Source organism: Acartia tonsa, chromosome 6, assembly GCF_053477335.1.
Source record: "Acartia tonsa isolate MP-2025a chromosome 6, ASM5347733v1, whole genome shotgun sequence".
NCBI classification, from domain to species: Eukaryota; Metazoa; Arthropoda; class Copepoda; order Calanoida; family Acartiidae; genus Acartia; species Acartia tonsa.
The window spans coordinates 405,378-431,678 of NC_137265.1; the positions used below are offsets into that span (position 1 = coordinate 405,378).

The 26,301-nt window shown below is 34.7% G+C and overlaps 3 protein-coding genes and 2 long non-coding RNA genes across 6 annotated transcripts; 4 read left to right on the forward strand and 1 right to left on the reverse strand.

Moving 5' to 3' along the window:
• The first annotated feature begins 27 nt into the window (after window positions 1-27).
• On the forward strand, window positions 28-1,218 carry LOC145321502 (uncharacterized). The gene is made up of 3 exons (XR_013880262.1): window positions 28-114; window positions 750-808; window positions 1,149-1,218. It is a non-coding gene; the product is annotated as an uncharacterized LOC145321502 (long non-coding RNA).
• A 1,172-nt stretch (window positions 1,219-2,390) lies between these two features.
• Window positions 2,391-3,897, forward strand: LOC145321499 (uncharacterized). The gene has a single exon (XM_080162915.1). It carries the CDS (start codon window positions 2,411-2,413, stop codon window positions 3,572-3,574), a length of 1,164 nt encoding a protein of 387 aa, XP_080019041.1. The 5' UTR covers window positions 2,391-2,410; the 3' UTR covers window positions 3,575-3,897.
• A 5,918-nt stretch (window positions 3,898-9,815) lies between these two features.
• On the forward strand, window positions 9,816-12,657 carry LOC145321503 (uncharacterized). 2 transcript variants are annotated; one of them, XM_080162916.1, is made up of 5 exons: window positions 9,816-9,931; window positions 10,721-11,298; window positions 11,538-11,594; window positions 12,032-12,072; window positions 12,406-12,657. In XM_080162916.1, the coding sequence occupies exons 2-5, from the start codon at window positions 11,109-11,111 to the stop codon at window positions 12,640-12,642; spliced, it is 525 nt and encodes a 174-aa protein (XP_080019042.1). In that variant the 5' UTR covers window positions 9,816-9,931; window positions 10,721-11,108; the 3' UTR covers window positions 12,643-12,657. The 2 variants fall into 2 exon arrangements, with proteins under 2 accessions (XP_080019042.1, XP_080019043.1); XM_080162917.1 differs by lacking the exons at window positions 9,816-9,931; window positions 12,406-12,657 and having other exon boundaries at window positions 10,973-11,298; window positions 12,032-12,222.
• A 221-nt stretch (window positions 12,658-12,878) lies between these two features.
• On the forward strand, window positions 12,879-15,179 carry LOC145321504 (uncharacterized). Its single transcript, XR_013880264.1, has 4 exons — window positions 12,879-13,010; window positions 13,404-13,488; window positions 13,675-13,740; window positions 14,562-15,179. It is a non-coding gene; the product is annotated as an uncharacterized LOC145321504 (long non-coding RNA).
• Window positions 15,180-17,591: 2,412 nt separating this feature from the next.
• Window positions 17,592-25,882, reverse strand: LOC145323210 (uncharacterized). Its single transcript, XM_080165660.1, has 17 exons — window positions 25,668-25,882; window positions 24,993-25,067; window positions 24,321-24,378; window positions 23,264-23,360; window positions 22,106-22,182; window positions 21,887-21,945; window positions 21,509-21,564; window positions 21,407-21,446; window positions 20,785-20,834; window positions 20,619-20,707; window positions 20,477-20,521; window positions 20,061-20,169; window positions 18,787-18,909; window positions 18,607-18,645; window positions 18,443-18,475; window positions 18,272-18,332; window positions 17,592-17,844 (listed from the first exon to the last, which is right to left on the reverse strand). The coding sequence occupies exons 1-17, from the start codon at window positions 25,762-25,764 to the stop codon at window positions 17,819-17,821; spliced, it is 1,134 nt and encodes a 377-aa protein (XP_080021786.1). The 5' UTR covers window positions 25,765-25,882; the 3' UTR covers window positions 17,592-17,818.
• Between the last annotated feature and the right edge of the window lie 419 nt (window positions 25,883-26,301).

The window sequence follows — 26,301 nt, forward strand, 5'->3', positions numbered from 1 at the left end:
ATTGTCTAATGTAAATATATTATTTTCAGATTTATTTATAACAAATAAAAATGCACAGAGTATAGATATCGATAAGAAAGAAGTTTTCTACTATTTTTGTTTACAAACACACAGGTTGTAAATTTTTGAATTTTTTTTACTAAAGAGTAACAACTCCCTTCACCTTCGTAAGAGCTTAAAAGCGATATTTTTTTCTTATTTTTGGTCAATGCTAAACTTCCCCAATTATTGTAGCTGTTTACGAGATCTTTGTCTATAATAATATTCAGCCAAGTAGGGGCTGTAAATTCTTGCAGATTTAAATGCTTGTCAAGGACGTCCAAGATTTTTTAAGAGGGGGTAATTTAAAATTGGTTGGGGTAAATGGCACATAAAAAAGTTTTAGACCTAGGGTAAACTGGAGGGTGGGGGGGATTACCTTCTAATTTTTGTGACGGGTTACAACCCGCATTTTAAAAGGGATATTGTACCTACTTATTTGCTAAAGCCAAGGGCTTCTTACCAAGGTGAGAAGTGCCAGCAAATGTTTTTGAGGGATTTTAAAGGGGGGGGGGGAAGGTATAATCTAATATAATTCCAAACATATAATGCTTTTTTGAGGGGGTGGGCAGAGTTTTACTCCTTAACAATCTTACCTAAATATAAAAGTTTAACAATAATTTGCCGCCAGAATTTTCTTTAAAATAACTCCACACCCTTTATAAAAAAAAAACATTTGCTTGTCCTGTTTCTGATTGAAAAATTTACAGTGAACAGAGAGAAATCTGCAGAGGAATTTTGATTGTGGAGTGTAATAAACTCATGAAAGGTACTTTAATTTCTTATTATATTTTATGTGCGAAGCCTTTCTCCAATTTTGACCATCTGTCCGTAATAAGTTCACATTTGTTCTGTTTGAGCCGCTAAATTACTTTTATATTATATAATGACAAAATGATGTAAATATGTACAGTACAATATTCATTTTTAAAACATGTAATAAACATGATAAAAAATGATTTGCTGCAAGAATCTTTATTCTCTCTAATAATTGCTTGTCCAGTTTCTGATGATTAAAAATGGGAGGAGTTCGTGTTGAGCATCATATTTAAGTAAGTGGGCGGAGATTTTGTTAATTTCAATGAATATAACGATTGTTTATGATTTAGGTTGATAATTGTAGCATTGTCAGTTAGCAACTAACAATCAAAGTGAACAGATCTAATTTATATTATAAGGTATGTATTTATATATAACTGCAAAGATTTTCTATATTTACGGTCAATCCGTCCGTCCGTAATGGTAAGCTCTTTTCATTAATTTAGTCATGTTACAATTGTCCTTTCAATTTCAAACTTGGTATGGTGATTCCTGTAGTAGTTAGGTACGATTAGGTATGATGATTCCTATAACAGTGAGATACAATTGAGAAAGCTTAGCACTTAAATTTTCAAAATTGAAAAAAAAATGTCTACCCCTCTCTTTTTTTAAAAAGTTAAAATAAAATTTTATCATACTACTTCTGTTTTTAACTTGAAACACACAACCTTTACGGATTTTACCCGCAACCTACTTTTCCCTTTACTTACAATATGTTTATTCTGTTAATGTTCGTTTGTCCTACTGAATCAGAGCTTCACTTTTATGGATGTTGTCATCCTTGTTTGTAAATAATTTGCTGTCAATTTCCTAATTTCGCACCTACTTTACATATCACTTGATGTATTGGTCTGTCTGTACTGCTCTGTTTCAAATTCAAATAAGAAATATACCTATCCACAGTTTTTATCAAAGATAGATTGCAGATTTTTCTCAGAGAGAAAGAGGACAATGAGTTGTTTTATAACAATAGTCCCCAAAGTTTTATAATAACGTTTTCTTATTCAATTGCTTAGCAACTTTGGGGACAATAGTGAATTTTGATTCATTAAGTTGAGTGTTCAATCGTTTCAACCACCAATATTAATCTACAGAAGGGGTAATTATGGGCATCATCATATGGAATGCACATCAATTTATTGGCCATTGTCCCTTTAGAAACCTGGATTTTTCTGCTAGTTTGGTTTATTTGAGCTTGGCTTTTATAGATGTTGTCATCAATGTTTTTCTTCTAAATATAATAACAATTTATTTCCAGTTCTATATGAATGCATTTTTTATATTTACCAGTACCTCCCTAACTCATATACGTCCTGGGATGGGGGTAAAGGGGTGCTTTCCCCAAACTTTGAAATCCCTCATTTTACTCCCCTGCCTCAAATATTAAATTCTAACTTCACCCATTTATCATTACTTTAGAACAATTTATTTTACCTTTTTTTCTCGATTTGTGTAAATAATTTTTTACCTAGAAATATCTGTACAACAATATTTTATGTTTTAATACTGATCCATAAAAATATTTTAGGATATTGAGAGAGGATAAACCAGCATGAATACCTGTCATATTTGTTACAAGAATTTTACACTGAGAGGTAATTTGGTTGTCCATAAAAGAGTTCATACTGGTGAAAAACCATTCTCATGTGATCAATGTGAAAAGTCATTTACGACTAGCAGTCACTTGAACAGACATAAAAGAATTCATACTAGTGAGAAGCCATACTCGTGTGATCAGTGTGAAAAGACATTTTCTCAAAATTGTGATTTGACTAGACACAAAAGGATCCATACAGGAGAGAAAATATTCTCATGTGATCAGTGTGGAAAGACATTTTCTCAAATTAGCCATTTGACTCGGCACAAAAGGATCCATACTGGCGAAAAGCCATACTCATGTGATCAATGCAAAAAGACATTTAAATCTGGTTGGGAATTGGCTCTCCATGAAAGGGTTCATACAGGTGAGAAACCATATTCTTGTGATTTATGTGAAAAAGCTTTTAAGGATAGAAGTCATTTGACTAGACACAAAAGGATCCATACAGGTGAGAAGCCATACTCGTGTGGTCAGTGTGAAAAGTCATTTTCTCAGAATAGTGATTTGACTGTGCATAAAAGAATTCATACTGGTGAGAAACCATACTCATGTGATCAATGTGAAAAGACATTCAATCAAAGTGGTGAATTAACTCTCCATAAAAGAGTTCATACTAATGAGAAACCATACTCATGTGATCAATGTGAAAAAAGATTTCTTCGAAATAGTGATTTGTCGGTCCATAAAAGGATCCACACTGGAGAGAAACCATACTCATGTGATCAATGTGAAAAATCATTTAAAACAAGTAGCCAATTGACTGTTCACAAAAGATTTCATACGGGTGAGAAGCCATACTCATGTGATCAATGTGGAAAGACCTTTGCAACTAGTGGTAAATTGACTCTCCATGAAAGAATCCATACTGGAGAGAAACCATACTCATGTAAACTTTGTGACAAACATTTTGTCTCTAGTTCAGATTTATCAAAACACAAAAAATCTGTTAAACATTTAAAAATGATAAAAAGACGTATTAATACAGTTCCAACTCCTGTATCAATCAATTTCATTGAATGTGAAGAAGTTTATATCAAGGAAGAAATATCTGAAGAGAACCCTCTCTCTATTCAGATGAGCGCTGACAATATTGATCCTCTCTCCATTGAAATGTAAATGTGAATGAGAGTGTTGTAAATAATTTTATGAGATAATTATAAATATCATTGTACTTTCTGATATAAAAAATCCAAACATACAACATAATTTATTATCGAATTTAATAAATATCCCTTTTATCCAGCCGTTTATGAGATAGTATTGACCATGTATACATACATAAAGAATGACATCCTATTAGTGTATATATTATAAAAGAGAGGGGTAGGTTTCTGGTAAAATCCGTAAAGGTGTGTGTTTTAAGCTTTAAAAATAGTAGTCGGACGATAATATTCTCTAAATATGTGTATTTCTTATTGAAAAGAAATATAGACAATATTTTTTTTTTTAAGTTAACATAAATCTTAATCGTTCTACTACTGTTTTTAATTTATAGCACATAACCTTTACAGATTTTACAAGAAACCTACCCCTCTCTTTGTATTTGAAATGACAGATATTTTGTTTTATTTTGACGACATGTTTCTTTAATGTACAATAAATATTGTAAAAATAAGTAACATTTGTTTTTTTTATCAAAGCTTTTCTATAACTAGGTTCTGTATGTCTGTACGCACATCACGGTTAGCTCTTTTCATTATTTAGTCCTTTTAGAATTGTCCGGTCGATACCAAACTTTAGGTAATGAATCTCCTGTAACAGTTTGGAACGATTTCAAAAGAATAGCAACTTTATAATCTGTGATATAGACAGACTTACATAAGTTAATGATAGAGTAGACTTAATGTTCAATTCAAAATGCAAACAGATTTTTAAGTATTTATTATATTGGATTAAATGCAGTTTTTGAGTAAATAAGATTATATATTGATACTATATTTAGAAATGATTAAATATGTTAATAAGTCAAAACTACTGATTATTCAAAGCTGGATAGTTCTGAAGTAGCAGGATGTCTGTCTGTATATCAGGACACCAAACAACAGGATGACTGTCTGTTTAATTAATACAATGTATTAATTAACTATGCACTTTGAAGGGGTAGAATATCTGCCTATGCAAACTATCTAAAGTAGTAGGATGTCTGTAAATAGCTGTATTGGTCTTAATAAAGACTCGAACCCAAACCAGATAATGTTCTGTGTTAGGACTCTCAATATCAACTGACTTAAATATATTTTCTCTTTATTCTTTCTGAGAGCAATTAAAGAGCAATTAAGAGTAACAATTATCATATGGTCTGCAAGCTTAAATATATGACATCACAACATAAATATATGACATTTACCCCCTTCTGAAACCATCCAGCTAAGCATGGTTTCACCATCCATCAGGTTGATCCAATAAACTAGGATCAATGTCTTCACTGGGTGAACCTACATCGAAATTAACCCCGGCCTCCAGTCCTTCCTCTCCTTCACCCACTGGAGGAGGAGTGTTCAGCGCCCCTCCACCAACCTCAGCCGAAACGCCCACTGTTGCCGCTATGACAGCATTACTCGCTGCAGCAGTTACAGGCCCTCCTACAGCCACCATCACAGCATCATTTACCGCTGAGGCGGTATCATTCGCAACAGCCACCTCTGCAGCAACCGCTGGCCCATCTGCCGACATTGCCACCTCCATCTCAACGCCACCAGTGACCTGAACACCTCCCGAGACCATCATCACTCCGTTGCTAGCCCCAGCACCGTCAGAAGTTCCAGCCTGCTGCAACTGCCAATATGACGCCGCCGGTAAGTCATTGTTTATTCTGCGCCGGATCTCGCTAAGCTCACTAAAAATATTGGACAGGTGCCTTTGCACTTCAGCCTCTTTTTTCGCCATCTCAGAAATAGCCTCTTGAACCTTAGTTCCCTGTCCTGCCAAAACACTTTCCACCTGTTGGCTCACCTGCTGTCCCAACTTGGCTGAACTACTTTCCCAATTATCAGTCATTGCCGTCTGTACACTTTGTACCATATAAGAAGTCTTTTGCTGTGCAGTAGTAGCCACCATTTGCTGCATCTCTGTATCTACCTTCCTTATACAGTCCATTAGATCCCTCTTATGCGAGGCCAACATATCTTTAATCCGATTATGACTGTCCGTCTGCCAAAGTTTCTGTGCAGTGTTCAAACTTTTGACTGATTCTCTTACAGCTTCACGAATTTTTTCCTCAATCATAGGCTTTAGAGTCACAGCAACAGAATTACTGATTTTACCTATATCTTCATCACTGAGCGGCGCCAAGCCACGTTTGTCATTCTTGCGCTCAGCCTTATTTCTCTCAACCTCAGCACGTAAATCTGGTAACTCCCTCTTTTGTTTAGGCCCAAGAGAATCTGCCCCAGCAGGCCGCTTGACCACGCCCCTTCTGGAAGTACCTTCCCCAGCATCATTATAAGCATTGCTGGCTCCCCTTCTGGAAGTACCTTCTCCAGCATCATCATAAGCCTTACTGGCTCCCTTAGACCTGACCGACCCAGCAGCCTGATTTGGCACAAACTTACCAAATCTGCGCCGTCCCTCACCAGAACCAGTATCTGCCACCTTTTCAGGCTTGTCCGTAGTAGGCTCAGTCCAACTGTCTATCTCCGAACCACTCTGTTCACTGGGCAGACGATCCCTGGAATCAAGCTCAACTTCAAGACTCACGTTGCCAACATCGTCCTCATCATCATATCCAGGCTCATACCTGGGGGATTCTACATCATACTGCCTCCTGTCATCTCTTCTATACACAACATGCCGCCGATTAGATCTACCAGCTTCCAACATCTCAACAGACGGTTCACGCTCCTCCCGCCGACCAGACGGCCGCTGATACCGCCTTTCGTTTCCATCTCCATTTCCTGATAATAATCAATAATTAAATATTAACACTTTAATATTTTAATATTTTAACATTTTTCATATATAAGACGACATTCAAAACGAAATACTTTACATAAATTATATTTATCAGGGATGCCAAATTTTAATTACTGTTTTCCCGATAACGCGAAAATTTGACGCAGTTACACAGTCTGCCTAGACAACCAACACACAGCAATCCAATAACCACCCCAGCAGCCCCCATCACAGCCATAACAAAATGCTGCCAACTATTAGTCAACCAATCAATTGAGGAATTATACAAATGTACAAACCAATCTTCTGTCACCTCTACAACAAACGCATTTGAATTAGCAGCCAATTCCGAAAGTTTAGCCTCTTCCACAGACTCCAACACCTGTCCTTTCTCTCCCTTATCCAGCAGATGCTCAAAATTCAATGGTACCTTTCCACTTGATGATAGGAAGAAGTTAACTGTAATAATAAAGCACCATCCTCCTCTTTTTTTCGCATCCAAGGAAAGAAATTCTTTTTAGCAGTTGTAATCCACAAAAATACATCAGGAACGTTGGTATGAAAATAATGCAAATCAGTCAGAAAGTCAGAAAACTCCACTTTTTTCCCCAGTTCTAATCCCAACGAAAACTGTGGAGAAATCGCCAACCAACTTTGGCCACCCTGATTATTAGCATCATCCGCCATATTAGAAAATGTAAACAAAGTTAAATTTACAATTTCAACAGTCCGAAAATAACTAAAATAACGTCTATCTTCCTGTGATCTATTGTGAACTATCACTCGATCAAGCCCAAGCCGCAGATCAGACTCCAGACAGTGTGCCCCAATGAACTGGTCCTCAAGAAAACAACTGTTATCAGGTAACATTGAAATTTGTATATTTTTCAAATAACTTGTAATCTGAACTTCTTGAAAAGTATTAGGCACAAAGGTATTATTTAAATAAATACCATCTCCTCTGCACTGAGGGTCAATCCCATACGTCATCATATCATCATACAGGATGGTACCATTTATGAAATAAGTCAGTGACCGGTCATAAAACGCTACAGGCAACCGTCGTCCATCTATGTCTAACACCCTCTGTTCCTCCATCCTTTTACAATCTTCACTAGAAATTAACTCATCACTACTAACAACAGCTGGTGCCCCTAAATGTAGATGGCTATATTTGCCGCAATACCAGGTGTGAACCGTTCTGTCGACGTGACATTGTACCGCGGGCAAAAATCTCACTCCAACTTTTTTTAACAGATGACCGCTGACTGTTCCATTAAACTCATGCTGACCAAATACTGTACATTCTGAAGCCCTCAACTCAGGACCGTCGCCAACACACTCCTTTACTAGCACAGGTATCACATCAGCACCACAGGGTAACAAACACAATCCCCAAATTAAAAAATATTTACCTGATTTGAATTTATTATTATGACCAGACATTATTAGCTGATAACTGTTCACCAATTCACCCGCAAATATCAACTGATTTAGCCTTTCATTGCAGGGCAACTTTCTACCTACTAGCTTTGTCAGCACATATTTGTTATTAAAATAATCAAATAACAATTCATGAACTCTTATTATAATATATTTTTTTTTAAATATTTATATGTATTTTAATAATTATTTTTTTTTTCTCAAAAATAATTATTATCAGCTCTCCTTTCCCTACTTTCTCCGTCCTCGAGTTCCTATCTGAACATGTACCACAGGACCCCCTACCTGAGATCTTAACCTCCTCCCAGTGTCCCATAAATATTTCGCCACCCGTGATCCGCTTTTCTTAATTGTAACTAATCTTTCAGGTGAAGATTGCGGCGGCGCCGTAGTCAAAAACGACTGTTCCGATGGAAGCTCAACCTCGTCAAAATTACCCTCAGCTACAGGCGCAGGCACCACAGATTCATCTGTCACTCCCACCTCTACTCCTTCACCTACAGGTATAATTTCTCTATTCTCATTCTCTGAAACTCTGTCATTATCAACCTCAACCTCACTCTCCTTCTCCTGAATCTCGTCACTCTGTCTTTCCTCTGCCAACTCAAAACCATCATTTTCAGATGACAAATACACAACATCTTCACTCTCTCTCTCCTCTACAGTTTCTTTCTCCACAGGCATATTGTCAACCTCCAAAAATATCTCATCGGACGGACAAATTTCAGGTAAAGGAAAAACGTTAAAATTAACCTCCTCCCCTAGAACTTCCGTTCGAGCATGAATTTTCCGAATTTTATCCCTAGCTACAACCTGATTTTTCTTGATGGGATTATTCCCAAAAGGTGCCAACTCATACAATGCATCCGAAAATTTCTTAACTACAATAAAAGGCCCTCCATAGAAAGACTGTAATTTCTTGGACACGTCAGTTTTTACAATATTAAAGAAAGCATAACAAACATCTGTAACTCTTAATGCTTCCCTCTGTACTCTGTGTTTATTTTGAACCTCTAAATATAACTTGGATTTTGTAGAAATTCTCTTAATTACATCCTCAATATTTTTCAGAAATTCCAAATACGACCGCGAGGATGAAGATTCAACAGACGGGACTGGTGATAGAAAATCGAGAGGAATACGTGGCTGCCGACCAAAAACTAGAAAAAATGGAGAATATCCAGTTCTAGTACTCTTGGAACAGTTAATCACCAACGTGGCCAAAGGTAATTTTTTAGCCCAGTCCTTTGTTCCATGATTTTCATCTACTTTCAAAGCAGCATACAAACTTTGATTTTGCCTCTCTACAGGATTCGAATTTGGATTCCTGGGGGGAATTAGGACAGTATCCACCCCCAATCCTTTCATCACGCCTTTAAACACACTGCTTGTAAAATTTGTACCTCTATCCGATCTCAAAGCTCTAAATAAACCATAGGTAGGTACAAAATTTTCCAATATAGCCTTTACAGTTGTTTCAGTTTTAGCATCAACCAACGGACATGTAAAAACATATCTAGAAAATAGACAAACCATGATTAAGACAAATTTAACCGTCTGTCCCTGATGATAACATGGAGTCCAAGGTCCAACCAGATCTACGGACATATTAGCAAAAACTTCACTACTTTGAACAGAATGAGTTATAAGTGAAACATGTTTAGGATTACTTCCAGCCTTTTTCAAACATGTAATACAACTTCGTATTCTCGATTCCACAAACTTGTTCACGCCAGGCATAAAAAATCTCTCATTTATCTTACGTATTGTCTCCTGCACACCTCTATGTCCAGAACCATATCCACCATGAGCTGAATCAAATATATCATTGTATAAAGAAAGAGGCACTACAGGCCTCTCGACGAAACCCCCTTCGGCCAAAGGCTGTCTGAAAATTACAACCCCCTCTAGCACATACATATGGCCAATAAAATTGTACAATAGTTCTTTTCTGCCCGATAACTCCGCCCTCTCATAAGACGACAACTGTCTCCTTTCCAATATCCATAACCTTATTTCATTTAGGATCTCGTCCTGCTGAAGACTACTTTGCCAGACAAACTCAACATCCGCCTCATCCTCTGCAGAATGTACCTGCATAATAGAATAGATTTGATCCAGAAATGGTGAATCATCCAGGTAAGGATCCAAAATTTTATTATCTGTCTCTCTACACTCCTGACAATCCTTCAGTCGATGATCCTTACAATCTAACTCAGTTCTCGACAAATAATCTACGTTCACATGCTTAGTCCCCTGTCGATGGATAACTGTAAAGTCAAAACTTTGCAAGAAAGTTATCCATCGATAGGTGACACCGTTTATTGATCCTTTAGCCCAACGTTTATAATGCACTAGTGAAATACTGTCTGTCCGAACCAAAAATTCACGAAACCTACAAAAGTGTAAAAAATTCTTTAATGCATATACTAATGCACCTAATTCTCCTTTATAGGAAGGATAATTTTGTTCTGCAGCATTACACTTTTTACTACAGACACCAAACACTCTCTCTACACCATCCTGTTCTTGCGAAATAATCCCTGCAAAATACTGAGAACTATAATCTACATCCACAATAAAAAGATTAGGATTATCCCATTGAGGATAGCCTTTACACATTTCAGTCTTGAACATTTCCATAAATTCAGTCCATACTCTGTTCAACTCTTCTGTCCACTTTATTATAGTGTCATTCCTGTGACTATCCAACATGCACGACCTCTTGGCATAATCAGCAAAATATCCTCTGTAATAATTAGTAAATCCCAAAAATTTCTGCAACTCCTTCCCTGTTCTAGGCTTGCCCCAATCCTTAATCCGTTCCAGATATGCAGGATTCATTTTCAATCCATCGGCACTAATAATATGTCCCAAATAATGGCATTCTCTAGTCAATAAATCACACTTATCTAAATTTAATTTCAGGTTGACCTGCCGAAGAACTTGAAACAGTGCCTGCAGATGCTCTACATGTTCCTCTGGATTTGATGAAAACACGATCAGATCGTCCAAGTAGCTGATACAGAATCCATACATACCTGGCAGGATAGACAGCACCTTATCCATCAGAGCACAGAACAGGCTGGGTGCATTACACAACCCAAATGGCAACCTGTTAAACAAATACATCCTGTTTGCTGCACTAAAAGCTGTCAACGGTTTAGAGTCTTCATCCATAGTCATCGAATGGTAGGCAGCTGTCAAATCAAGAGTACTGAACACCTTGCCAGAACCCAGCTTCGTCAGATTATCCGAGATCAGTGGCAGCGGCCACGCCACCCGCTTAGTCACGTTGTTGAGGTTGCGGAAATCGATGACAAACCTCAACTTAGCCTCTGCTCCAGGTGCAGCCTTCTTTTTCACAGCAAAGATAGGACTGGACCAATCCGAGAAACCCTCCTCAATAATGCCAGCATCCAGCCATTTGGTCAACTGTTCCTTCAATTTAGCATCGTACTCTGGATTCAAAGGAATATTTCTGGCCTTCACAGGTTTAGCTCCAGGTAACAATTCTATATTATATGTCATTAATCTACAATCACCAATATCTGAATCATTCATTGAAAAGATATCAAAATTTTCCAAACAAATTTTAATAATCCTGGGTTTCAATTCTGGATTTTCCTTAATCATCTGGTTTTCATCTAACTTCAATTTTTGAATAATAAACTGTACCCGTTCATGCATCTTTTGCCCCGACAACTTTTCTGGCTTATCCAATTCATTAATTGTTTTATTACAGGTAACATCTTGATTATCCATGATGAAACAATGCCCCATCTTCACATTTCTCAGCAAGGTAATAGGTTTTATTGACGCATTAACCACATTAACCACACAGGACCCATCTTTCCGTGGCTGATACACCCCCTCAATAATCATAATCCCATTGCCACTTGTCATCTTAGAAGAATTAGGGGACACGTACCAAAGCCCATCATTCTTTAATCCAGTCACATGCACCACAGCGGTAGATCCTCCAGGATAAAAAATAGTTTTATCCAGCAACTTCACATTATACTTCGTTGAATATAACTCTCCAAACCCACCCCCCTCCTTTATCCCTGGCAAGGTAGGTTTAGATGGAATTTCAGAATTCATTCGTCCGGACAAAATAGGAATTTTCTGTATCTCTGCCACCACCTGTTTCTGTAAACAGGAATTAATAGGAACAGATTCCCCACAAAATTCAAACTTATCTTCATCCAAACAAATATTAATTTTATTCTTTTTCAGGAAATCAGATCCAAGATTTACCAACCTACTCGTCACCTCAGGTACATAAAATATCTCCGTAAACACAGCTTGAGTTCCAGCAAATCTAAATTTCAACTCAACATATCCAATAATATTAACTTTCTTTAAATCTACTGAATATGCTGATAATTTAGCAGGACAAAACTCAACTCCATGTTTATCAAGAATTTCTCTAGATATCAAAGAATTAAAATTATTTCCTGTATCAATAATTCCTAACTCCTTCACCGAAATATCAGCCCCAGGCACAAGAAATTCTAAATCCGCACAAATAGGCATTTTCGTTATCTTCAAAAACTTCACAATCTCTTGAAAACACTAGTCATTATAATTAATATATCCACATATTTTAGATATACATCATTCCACTACACAGCAGTCAGCCCCTCATCTGTCACCAGCCGCCAACATACTGTTCAATTTATGAAATCCTGTACATCTCCCAGACTACCAGCATCACACAGCTACACTCCAAGCCTTTTTTTTTTATACAGGTAAGTACCTCTCGAAGTATTCAACCTTGCATAGGTACTTATCAAAATATAATATATAGTAGATATATATATATATATATAAATATATATATATAATGTTTTCATTAACACGATCACACCTTGACTGAAGAATAAACAAGACAATAATGCTTTATAAAGTTGAAAGCAATAATGTAAATACAAAACAGCAAAATTAACTATTTACAGTACTATAGCCTATATAATGAATATGAATAAAAGAACGATCTATAAATTTCATCCTAGAATGAGATTTATACATCAAATCAATCATATCCATTACATAGGATATTGCTGGAAATTGTTTCTGGCTATGTCAGCAATCATAGCCTCATACTGTTTCTCATCTCTGCTCTTTTCAGAATCCACAACAGGCCCCACCTGATTGCCCCACCTATCCACAACAGGCCCCACCTGATTGACTGTCTTCTTCAGAAACTGCTCAGGTATTACCCTATTATTAGGCACTCCAGGACCCTCTTTCTTTTCGCTACCGGCTGAGAAAAACTTAGCTTTGGTCTTTCCTATGCGAGAATCAGGAGCTGGCGGCTTGCCATCTCTCTTCTGCCAGCAACTAGCCACTACATGACCTTTTTTCCCACAATACCAACAAATCATAGTTTTAGCCTTCGAATTCAGAGCCCCAATCACGTTCTCAACCTGATCCCAAGGAATATCATCATCCCCTTCAATCCACGCATTATTATCGCCAATCTCAGTCCTGCCCTCCATATCAGATACATGCACTTCACTGATTACAGGCCTAGCTTTCACCTCCCTAGAATCCTCTAGCCTCAACCCTTCCATAGCCTGAGAATAACAGGACGTTACATTTTCAGGTGATACGTGTCCAGAACGAGCCCAGCTTATATAATGCTGACCTCTGCGAATCAAATAAGTCAAGAAAGCACTGTAATCTTCCAGGTAATGCATAGATTCAATGAAATTAGCCATATCTCTAGCTAAATCAGAAAACAGCAAATTCTTAGCCACATTATTATAAAAATCACGCCAAGATTGTCTAGAAATTTGACCAGGATGCATAAGCCTAAACAGACGCAATTTAGCATTGAAAAACACATCCACATTCTGACCACTCTTTTGTTTCAGGGCGTAAAAGAATTCGGTAACCGACTCTGTATCAGCAAAGGGTATCACCAACCTTCTTATCAACAGGTAATAACCTAAAGCACTTAAGGAAGCATTAGCCTCCGGCGTAATCAACCTCCCCATCTTCTTCCCTTTGCACTCAAAAATCCTATTGTACAGGATGTCCTTGAAAAGCATAGGATCCTCCAACTTTGCGAACCTAGCAACCCTCCATAAGGATAAGAAATAATCCTCAAAATCAATGTTTCCATCCCAAAATGGAGCATCCCGCACAAAATCACTATCCCACTTGACTCCTCTTACAAGACAAAACTCCTTAAACTGCTCCTCCACAGTCTGTTGGCTTACACTACCGCCGGCCACCTTTTTATAGGCCTTAAGCACTTCAGCCCTTTCCTCAATTAAAGGAAATATATCCAACAATTGATTTTCATATTCGGTCAGACAACTCTCACGAACATTCATCCAATTTCCATTCCCAACAGGACCTAAAAACTCAATCTGCGAAAACTTCAAATGTCCAGGAGCACTTTTCCCTCTTTTAGCCTCAAAATTTGTAGAATCCAATTTAGCCTCCACACTCAAACGATTAATGAAAGATGTATTAAACGAATCATCCCCCGTCACCTTGACTGCAGATACACTAGCCCCCATACTTGTCTCATACAAAAAACCGCTAATATCCCCATCCACTGGCAATTGCGCCACCTTTTTCTTAATAGTGGCCAAATCAACATCATAACCTAACTTCTTATGCTCATCAGAGTTCTTAAACTCTTTCACCTTATTCTCCAGCCGTTTATTCGCCGCCGTTAACTTATCCACCTGATCTTTGACAGTCGTATGCTCCTGCAACATTGCCCTAACATATTTTTTTATGCTTTCAGGCACAACGTCATTCTCCACCTCGCCCAACGCCAACTCCACATTCGCATTGGCACCTGCACCAGCATCCTCAGCCGCAGCATCCTCCTCCTCCCAATGTTCGGGAGTTCCATCATCATCCTGACTGTCATTCTCCCGAGGACGTTTAGGCGGCCGTCCACGCTTGCCTTCAGTTTTACCCCGCTCTCCTTTTTCTCCATCAGCCATATCCGAGCACTGGAACTAGATCCGCCGTGAAATTTAGATCAAAAGAGTTAAAGAATGAAATTCCACAGAAACCTGAAATATAAATCAAGTTAGAAATATAAAAATTAAAACAAAACTGTGAAAAATCCGAGATAAAAAAATATCTCAAAAAGTGAGTGACTTCAAATTAAACACCACTTCCCCCACCCTTAACTCAGCAGCAGGTCTAAATAACACGTAGCACAATAAGACTGCGCCAAATGTGATATAGACAGACTTACATAAGTTAATGATAGAGTAGACTTAATGTTCAATTCAAAATGCAAACAGATTTTTAAGTATTTATTATATTGGATTAAATGCAGTTTTTGAGTAAATAAGATTATATATTGATACTATATTTAGAAATGATTAAATATGTTAATAAGTCAAAACTACTGATTATTCAAAGCTGGATAGTTCTGAAGTAGCAGGATGTCTGTCTGTATATCAGGACACCAAACAACAGGATGACTGTCTGTTTAATTAATACAATGTATTAATTAACTATGCACTTTGAAGGGGTAGAATATCTGCCTATGCAAACTATCTAAAGTAGTAGGATGTCTGTAAATAGCTGTATTGGTCTTAATAAAGACTCGAACCCAAACCAGATAATGTTCTGTGTTAGGACTCTCAATATCAACTGACTTAAATATATTTTCTCTTTATTCTTTCTGAGAGCAATTAAAGAGCAATTAAGAGTAACAATTATCATATGGTCTGCAAGCTTAAATATATGACATCACAACATAAATATATGACAAATCGTTACAAGAAAGTCTGTATTTTTGACCATGGTGATTTAAACTTTTCTAATAACAACTTTTTATTCAACAAGGTAAATTATCTTAAGCGAATAATTTCTATAATCAAGTCCTAAAATGTAAGAATTTTCTTAAATAGAATCCTGTATATACCCGCGCAGTTAAGCATCAAATTTATATGCAGTTCTAGCGGCTACGCCACTTTAAGTATCTAGGGAGCTAATTTTTAAATAATATTTGTTGGTGTTAGAAGGTATTTTTTTCTTCTGAAACTTGTGTAAACCATCACTAGCCATATCGGTCAAGCAGTACTTGAGATTTTTCGGTACAAGCAGACATAACATATTTTTTTTTTTTTGGGGGGGGGGGTTGATAGATTTGTTTCCAGGGGCTATTTCTCTTCGGATGGTGATGATTATTAACCTTTCCTGGACTTTTGAGAAGCTTCTTTGTAAAGGAGATCCATATCAGTCCAGTGGTTAAGCAAGATCCTTTGGAACAAACTAACATGATGTTACTATATAATATTTAGATCATAGTGACGCCCCTCAATAACGAAAATAAAGACAGTTTTGAGAAAAAAAAGAATATTAATCAAACATTTTTTATATTAATTGGTTAAGTTTTACTTTTCAAAATGTTAGACAGACTGTTAGATTTTCAAAATTTACATATACATAGTTGCTGTGCATATAACAAGGATCATAACATCCTTAAAGGAAGGCTGTAAATATAAAACATTTATCATTCAAAGGTTGCATAGCTAACAAATTCTCTTATTAAGGTATGTATGACTAAATATATATAGTAACAAAGCATAGTTACATAACAGACAGACAGACAGTGTTATAGAGTAAATGCTTATATTATTTACTAATAGATATACAAATTATACTATACTATTTCACGATAGTTTCACGAAGTGCATTTAAAAAAAAATAGTGAACTGTAAGTTTTTTCTATTTTAAATAACGTAGTAGTGCATAATATAAAGTTATTGATTAAAATTAAGAGATTTCACCAGGGATTTTCCTTAAAAAATGAGTTTTTCATTTTTATTTTCAACTTCGTTGCGTGTTATATATGGCAAAAACTTTTTTGTCATAAGTACAACTTTAGATAGCATTTACTAGTTAATAGAACTTTAAACTTTTTATACAACAAAATACACATAACAACAAAGAATGACCAATAAAATATTCAGTATGGTACTTAGAGTAGTGATCTTTTTATATGTCTTAGTAGAATATATTAGGCATTTGATAGATATGATTGTGATAAAGAATTTTAACATTGACCTGACCAAACTTTTTTTATTTGACAATATCTAAAAGAGTTAGTGATTTGCAACATAAATTACATGAGAATGGTCTTTTTATATATATATATGTTGTATGGTTAGTTGGTATTTCCGCGTGAGATAATGTGTATATTGTAGATAAACCGGACGGTTTTCTTTATTTTTTTAAAAAAGAATCTATAGAAAACCTGTCCTATAGTGAACCGGACGTTATTTTTTATGTTTTTTAAGTAACTTGTCCCAAGGGGAACCCCTGTTCAATTTTTTTATAACTCTTGTGAAATATATGGAAAAAGATTATCTAAAATTAGTGTTTTGGCTATACATATTTGGAAAAAAATAGAACATTGTAATTTATGTGGCAAATCTCTTTAACTTTTTTCGATATTGTCAAATAAAAAAGTTTGGTCTGGTCAATGTTAAAAATTCTTTAACATATAATCATATCTATCCAATGCCTAATATATTCTACTAAGACATATAAAAGTTCACTACTCTAAGTACCTTAACTCTTTAAATACACTTCATAGAACTATCCCTTTAGCATGGTTACATAACAAACAGACAGACAGTGTGAGTTATAGAGTAGATGCTAATAAATTCTCTTATTAAGGTATGTATGACTAAATATAGACATTTACAAAGATGATCTATAAGTAGCAAAGCATGGTTACATAACAGACAGACAGACAGTGTGAGTTATAGAGTAGATGCTTATTTACTTATAGATATACAAATTATACTTTACTATTATATATTTAGCATGGTTACACAACAGACATGAAAAGAAGGAGAATAATTTTGCAGGTGTATTGGTTAATTCTTATATTTCTTCCTCCTAATTCAAGAAACTAGAAATGTATAAAATTTTATACTGTTTTCATTTCCTCTGAAATTAATAGTATTGTTTAAAATGTATGTAAGAAGTTGTTTTCTCACAAGTTTCAAGTCTTGCATTTAATGTAAACTATGTTTCTCGTATCATGCTTTCACCTGAAATATATACATACTAGCGGCTTCGCCGCTTGCCTTTAGGGGTTTTGCCCCAAGAGGTAATATAAAAATAAAAAAAAATTGGAGATGCAACCACTTATTTCAAACATATTTTGGTGCTGCGAACCATAAATTTATATGTTTCCCAAAATGCTTTTTTAAAATCTTTTAATAATTTTTTTTTTTGGGGAGGGGGTGTCCAACCCTCCAAGAAAATAGCCTAAAACCACCACATGACCAGTAGGTATCTTTCCTGAAGAGCAGAATCCGATTGGTTCAGTTGTTACCGAGATCAGAGGGACAGACGGAAGGACAGACAGACAGACATTGTTCTACTTTGTATTATAGATTAATCAAATAATTAAAGTGTCCAAATTTAAATCAACATGTTAATGGCAATTGTAATAAAAATATTTAATAAGGAAACCTTTGCAAATATCCAATGATAATATCTTAGTGTTAACAGCATTCAACTTGAATTCTTTAACCTGAGAAAAAAGTTAGATAATGGGTCATTACATGCAAAAAGTTATTTTATAACCCAACAGGTATTTTTATTGTTTCAATTAATAAGCAGTAGGACAGAAAATTTACTTACCAGTGGATTAAATACACAGGGTAGCATAAATACCTAATAAATCATAATCATATGAAAAAGGACACCAAAATTAATCTATTAATAATTTAAGCACAATTTGAAAAGCAAAATTGAATTATTTACATAAACTAAAGTTAGGTAATGAATTATCAGTTAATTATTACCAATTTGGGATCTTCATATCTCAGAAAAAAGTATGCATCCTTAACAATTATTAATTAACCTGATATATTAAAAAAACTTTTAAATTTTTAAAAATTTGATTTAGATTAGTAAAATATGAAAATCATTGACACATATTATTGTTCCCTAGGATCAAGTATACATAATTTATAAAAATGAACCTGATCCCCAAGTGGAGCATAACCATATTTAGTCTTTAATTTAGAAAAGTGTTGAGGAGAAAATAAATTTGGCCGCTTTCTCACTTCCACCAGATTCATCAATACTACAGCTGAATTAAGTGTCTAAACATTATTTATTATAATAAAAGTCTTAAGTAATACTTAACTCTTAACCCTATGGTTTTTTCAATGTCATTTTTTTGTTGGTAAGATTGAAAACTGTTACTTCATGACTATTTAAGTTTTTTATGCAATCTTTGTTTTTAGGTATTTCTTTTCTTAAATGTTAACCCTTAACGGTGGGGGGGGGCGTTAAACGCCCCCCCATCCGGTTTTTTCTATCTCATTTTCTGTGTGTGAAAGATAAAGAGCCCAAACTGCTTGACTTTTTAAGTATGGGTATGACACATAACTGAGAGTTGGAATTTTTTAAATATCTCCATCCTGGCGGGCACAGGATGCCAGCAAACCTGGCAGGGTCATCCAGGTAAAGAGCAAAAATATTTTTTTGACTAAAACAAAGCATTTTATCATACTAAAATACAAAAAAATCCTCTAGTAGTACATCCTTATATAAAATACAGGTGTTCAAGTCACTTTCAGGTTCCAGGTATGATCCTGCAGGTCCTGATCCTCCAGGTCTCTAGAAATCTTTAAAAGGCTCCTGTGGCCGCAATTTTTGACTTAGAGACTTCAAATTTTAAACTTAGGCTTTTCTTACATGTCTACATAACGTATTAAAATTTCATGAAGATCCGCCGCCGTTTTCCCGCCGACCGCCGACTGCGGCGGCTGGCAGCTGCCAAGTACAGCTGCGGCCGCTGAAATTTATATTTTGATATTTCTAATGTAAAATTTACTCAAAGATAAACATTTTCTGGAAAAAAATTTTACTTCTAGCTTCAAAAATAAGAAAATTAATGCCGTTTGAAATTTTTAAGTAAAAAAAGACCTAAAAACAAAGGTTGTTGAATAAAAGGGCGATGGAAGCGAAAATTGACTTAGACTTGTAAAAGGTCGGAAATTCATTATCAAACAGGGGACTTGCACAAAAAAAATTAGCCCTCTAGCTCTAATAGGAACTGAGATAATAAGGGGGGGCGTTGAACGCCCCCCCTCCCCCCGACTGATTAAGGTGCGGCAAGGGGTTAAAACAGATGTATTTTTGTTTTTTCTATCTAGATAAGCATTCTTTTAGAAAATATTTTTTTAGCTAAAAGAATTTGTAAATGTACAATTTTAGTTAAATTAATACTAAAAATAAGGTCACATGCCTGAAATGTTCCAGGCTCTCCTATTGATGAATGAAGGTCTTTGTCTTTCTGTGCAAATCCTCTTATTTCATTATTTTCAACATTCTTATTCAATCCAACAAGTTCATGTCTAAACAGATACAGTAAACCATTGCATTGCATGTACAAACAGAAAATAGTTTTTAAAATTCATTATTTTTTAACTTATCAATGTGTGCAGATTGAACAAATTTAGGAATGGATAAATATAATAATTTTGAGAACTTATTTCAAGTCATGAGACTAATCATTATCTGTACTTATAAGATTTCATCAAAGATGTCATTATTCAACTTAATTTTCTCTACCTTGCAAGACTTTCAAACTATTAAGAAAGTAAAGCCTCAAAGATTGATAATCATACAAAAGGTAATAAAAGAATAAAATGAAATTTCTACCTATTCATTAACTCAAAGTAATCAAACAGTAACTTTACATCATCTCTACAAAATATAAAGTTATTAAGTTAAAAGGTTAGAATTTGTATAATTAAACTTTATCATTAATATTTATACATATATATATTACAACCATACTCACAGAAAATAAGTATCAACATCCAGTATGATAAGCTTGTCAATAAACATTGGCAACTCTTGGTGGAGTAGAAATTGAATATAAAATAAATCCTAAAAGGTGTTAGTAAAAGGTTAAGACATGATACATAAAAATTCTTGAAATAACTTGAAATAAAATAAAATAATACTTTAGTATACTTATGGAAGCAAATCAATTTGAGGTCATCTAAACCAGTATCTGAACAATGATAGATATTAACGCATTATCAAAATTGTTACATTGTAAGATATTTATAAACATTTGTCATACGAGTAGTCATACGTTCTTTAATTAAAGAAACTAACTTTAACTCTAAAAGATTTAATAATGAAATTAAAGATAATAAATACTAAAATCTTTATATAAAAGTGACAGGATCTGTCTGTCTGTCTGTATCAAAGGATATTGCTAACCGCTGAACCAATATAGCTCTCTTTAAGGTGTAGCTTCTTAGGTCCTTGGAAGGTTTATAGCTACTTTAATGGAGGTTACTATCACCCTTCAAAGAGAAATTGCCAAAAATATGTCTAAAATCTTGCTATGCAGCGCCACTGTATAATTTACTACTATTCAATAAAGTAAGGCATCATTATAAAAAGGTGTCAAAGCCAACTTTAGGTTCCTGTAATAATCCAAAGCCTCCTGTGCACACAAGGACGATTATTTAACACAAAATCATCTTTATATTACTGACTTAAAGCTTTTAAACATAAAATAATGTTATAGAATAAAAAAAATATTTTTTTTGTGGTAAAAATAGATAAACTTACATTCATAACCTCCAAAGTAAACACCAGACACTTTAAAATTCTGAATAAAATCAATTATTTGTCTTTTGGATTTTGCAATTAATTTTTATGAAAAATTTTCACCTTGAGAATTGGAATTATGTCTCCATTTTGATCACAAAGGATTTTGATATACATATCTTAATAGAACATATTCTTAAAAATTAAACATTAGACGATAGGTGTATCTCTATTATTTATTATTATTAGTTATTCCTCTAGCATCTAAAGGGCTCTGTAAAAAAGGGATAGATATAGGACAAAAATAGCCTAAAACCATCCTGAAGATTCAACCTAAGATTAAATTAGCAAAAAAAACGTGGGACCTATGTCAAGCTTCTTTATAAAGGAGAACTTAATCAGTTTCTTTGATTTAATAATAAAAAACTTAGAATACAGCATTTTAAATGACTTGGGTTAAACCAACAAAATCTTTCAAAATGGAATTTATGTAAAGATTACCTAATTCATTTCTATATTTCTTGCTAAAGTAGTTTATTGGGACAAACTGTAGTTTAAATCTATACAAACAATTAGACTTATTAGCGGCTCATTGCTATACAGAAAATATTCAGAGAAAATTTCATTCGTCTATCTCAAAACAAAGGAGAGATAATCATTTTCCATCCTGACAGAATTGCAATACTAGAGTAGCTTCATGTGCTAAATAAAAAATCTTACTTGTTTTCTATTCTTTTTTCTATTTGGTTAATTGGTAAGTTATCAATAATACTTTTAAGTACCAAAACTGTGGTATTCTAAACATAAAGTGGTTATTTAAATTAGGGTTGGGCCGGATACTTTTTTGGCTGGACACCAGATATCCGGCTGATTTCTAATGCTGGATATGCATATTCAGCCGGATATCTGGCCAACGTTCGATATCTGGCAAATTACCAGATATCTGGCATTAGAACTTACCCAGATATCCGGTATCTGGCCAGATATTGAAAATGGCCGTGTATTCAGCCAGATATCTGGCCAATACGGATATCCGGCACAACCCTAATTTAAATATAGATTTACAATACTAAGTAGATATATTCACCAATGTTGTTTATAATAGACATTAAATTAAGTTGCATAATTACTAATAAGGTACACATGTAAATTTTCTAAAACAGGCAGGAAAAATACACTTCTATAGATTCTAACTAGTGAGTGTTTTAAGCTGTTTTCTTGGGGTGGTAGGGCCCTCCTTCCCTATGCAATTACTCCTTTAAATTTGAAAGAGGATATGGCCACACTCCACTTAAACACCCTTTAATTGTTTCACACTCCCTCTTGTGGACTGCTTTTCATTACACTGTATATTTCTTTTGTTCATGTAAAAAATCTTGTAACCCTGTAATGCAAAGCAGGGAGGGAGGGTTTGGACATTGGGCTGTTTATTACACTTGTTTCACAATTATGTTTTACAACAACGTTTTCCTACTTGTTGGTTTAGCAACTTTTAAAGAATTATGATTGGTTTATTCATTTAGTTGAGTGTCCAAACGTTTTAACAACTAATTGTAATCTAGAGAAGGGGTAATTTTGTGTATTGACATTGGGGATGTACATCAATTTATCAGCCATTGTCTTATCCCTTCAGATCCCAGGATGCATTGCCAATATTATCTAGAAACAAAGCTATAAATAAAAAGTTTTGCTCATTTGATTTGGACAAAGCTAAACTGTGGTGAATTCTTGAAAAAACTTTTGCCTCACTAAAATTTTAGTGAGGTAAAATTATCCACTCTAAATTTTTAGTGAGCCTCACTGATTTTAGTGAAGCAAATTTTTTTAAAGAATTTACCTCTGGGTTGATTTGAATTTATTAATTTTAAAAATACTTACTTTACCCAACTCATCCGCAAATAAAATGTAATTAATTGGAGTTTCTTTTATGTGTGTAATGATGGATAAGAAATGAAGGTGCAGATTTTCTTCTAAACTAAAATGATATCAAATTAGTACAATTATAGTTTTCTCACATTTAAAAAAAGTCAGTGGCATTCATATATATGCAGAGGATTAATAATCATTAGTCATTAGCCTAGTTCACAAAAGACATAGGTTGACCGCTGGAAATTTTAGGTCGACCTAAAGAAGCTTTAGGTTGACCGATTTTAGAAAGGCATTTGTTAGTTGTACTTGTTTAGGTTGACCTAGAGAAAAAATCAGTCGACCTCCTAAAGTTGTTTGTGAACTGGGCAATAATCTTTTTCAAAATTCTGGGTTAAATAAACAGGTAATGATGTTAACACTACAAACAGCTTCGCCCCAAGAGGCCTGTAGGGACACATTAGGAGGGGGGGGGTTGAATTCCATAACCCATTTTTTATTTTAGTTTTAAAAAGAGAAAGTAAAAAATATTCCAGGGCTGATTTATAATGTGAGAGTGAAAGTGACCTCCCCCAAATTATTTATAAACCTTTCAGGACCTATAAAATAGAACCCAGTTCAGCGGTTAGTGAGATCCTTTGGTACATACAATATGAATAAATATTATTCCTTTGTACAGATACTAGCGGCTACGCCCCTAGAAGCCTCTAATGGCAATTTAAATGTTTTTTTTTAAAATAACATGATACCTATCTATATTGCTTTCAAGTTTCTACAATACCTAGCTATGTTGCATAGGAGTCTCTATATGTTAAAAAAGTTCTCTTGAGAGGGTGGTGGTACCCTTCCCCAAAATAATAAACCTTTCCAGGACCTATGAGAAGCTACCCTGTTAAGGAGAACCCGATCGGTTCAGCGGTTAGGGAGATCCTTTAATACAAACAAACAGACAGACACATTCTTACTTTATTGTACGGATTAGTGTATATTTGGTTGCAAATTGTTTGTAGCCTGATATTGAAAAATTAGCTTAATTCATAAGGTTAAAACTAAAAAAATAGTGTATAACCTTCGTCTTGATGCAACACCATCACGATCTGATGCATGACCATGACGATCTTGAGAATCTAAGATAACATTTTTAATAGGGTAGGGCCAGAAATCTGGCTGGATACCGGATATTGAAACTATCTGGATACCGGATATCTGGCTTATATCTAATGCCAGATATCCATAATTTTCCGGATATCAGGCCATTTTCAATATCTGGCATTATAAATCAGCTGGATATCTGGTATCTGGCCAAAAAAAGTATCTGGGCCAACCCTAATTTTTAATTAAAAATGGTTATTCTTCTATTAAAAGTTAAATTTTGTTTCATGTAGTTTAACTTCCAAGCAGCTCATTTACTCTTTTTTCTATACACCGCAGTTTCTTTAATTTTTTGGGAGAGACAATTCAAAAAAAAGAAAGAAAAAATTCATTCTCTACTTGGGTAAGGTTAGATTAAGTAAGGAATAGGTTCCTCCAATGAGTACAATCCTTTTTCCAGTTTGGCTTTCAAAAACGATTCATATCTGCTTGATTAGGACCTGTACTAAATTATACTGAAAAATCATGTATTATATTAAGTTTTCTATGAATATAAAAATGTGCAATCTTATAATTGTACATTTTTATATCCATAGAAAGCTGTTTATAGTACAAAAACAAGTGTATTTAGTCAAATATTCATGTGTACCTGAAAGTTTAAACATTCCAGCAAGATGAATAAAGTCTGTTCCAGGATTTACAATATCTGGAGGCATCACCCATTCTAAAAAATGGAGATATTTTGTGGTTTAATAGAAATAAAATTTAAATTGATGACAAATCAAAGTTGTTTCAGTGACATAAAATTTGTAATAATTCCTGGCATGTAGAGAATTATCCATAATACAAAGTAGAATGATGTCTGTCTGTCTGTCCGTCTGTCCCTTAAAATCTCAGTAACCACTGAATAGATCGGAGTCTACTCTTCAGGGAATATACCTACTGGTCCTGTGGTTGTTTTGGGACACCCCCAACAACCCGAAAAAGAAATGATCCCCCCCCCAATTTAAAAAAAATAATTGAAATTAGTGGAGGCAGCTCTAGTAGTACTTAATTTCTTTTCAAATTACCCCTTGGGACAAAGCCCCTAGAGGCTAGGGGCGAAGCCGCTAGTCATCAAATATAGGATTGGAACAACTTAAACGGCTTAAGGTGCGCTGGTCCACAAAGTCTATGACATTAGCCAAAATAAGAAAAATTGCAAAGTTTTTTTAGTCTGTGCCTTTGGCATCTCGGGCTAAAGCTGGTTTTAATCTTACAATTGTACATTCTATATCCGTGTAAAGTTGTTTATAATACGATGCAAGAAATAACTATTATTTACCTTTGTCAACCATGTTATTAAAACAATCTTCTTTAGTTGCTTCCCCTTTACTTTCAAAAACAAAAAGCATTATGAATAAATTAATTATGGCCATCATTTTACTCTAAAATCATGGATGACAACATTCATAAAAGCGAAGCTCTGAAACGGTAGGACAAACGAACATTACTACTGGTAGTGTGTCAGAACTGAAAAATCAGAACATAAATGTATAAATGTTGATTAAATTTGTTGAAAAACTGCTTAATTATAGGTTAATATTTAAGGACATACCTACGTTTTTAGGACTTGATTACAGAGATGCTTCGCTTATAATATTGTACTTTGTTGTCCTAGGAATAAGTATTCCAAAAATCAAATCAATCGGATAATTTTATCGACAAATTTGTTGTTAAAAAAGTTAGAAATCAACATGTTTAAAATCGATAGAACAATTCTAACATGTCTAAATCAACGAAAAAATCTATTCGTTCCAGACTTACGGTTGGACGGACCGACCCTAACCATAGAAAACTTTGGCTTTTAACAATATCTACTTGTGCAGATCAATATTTAGAATTATTAATTACTGATTAAGATAAAACTGATGAAATACAAATATCTAAAGGAATAAGACAATGGCCAATATATTGAT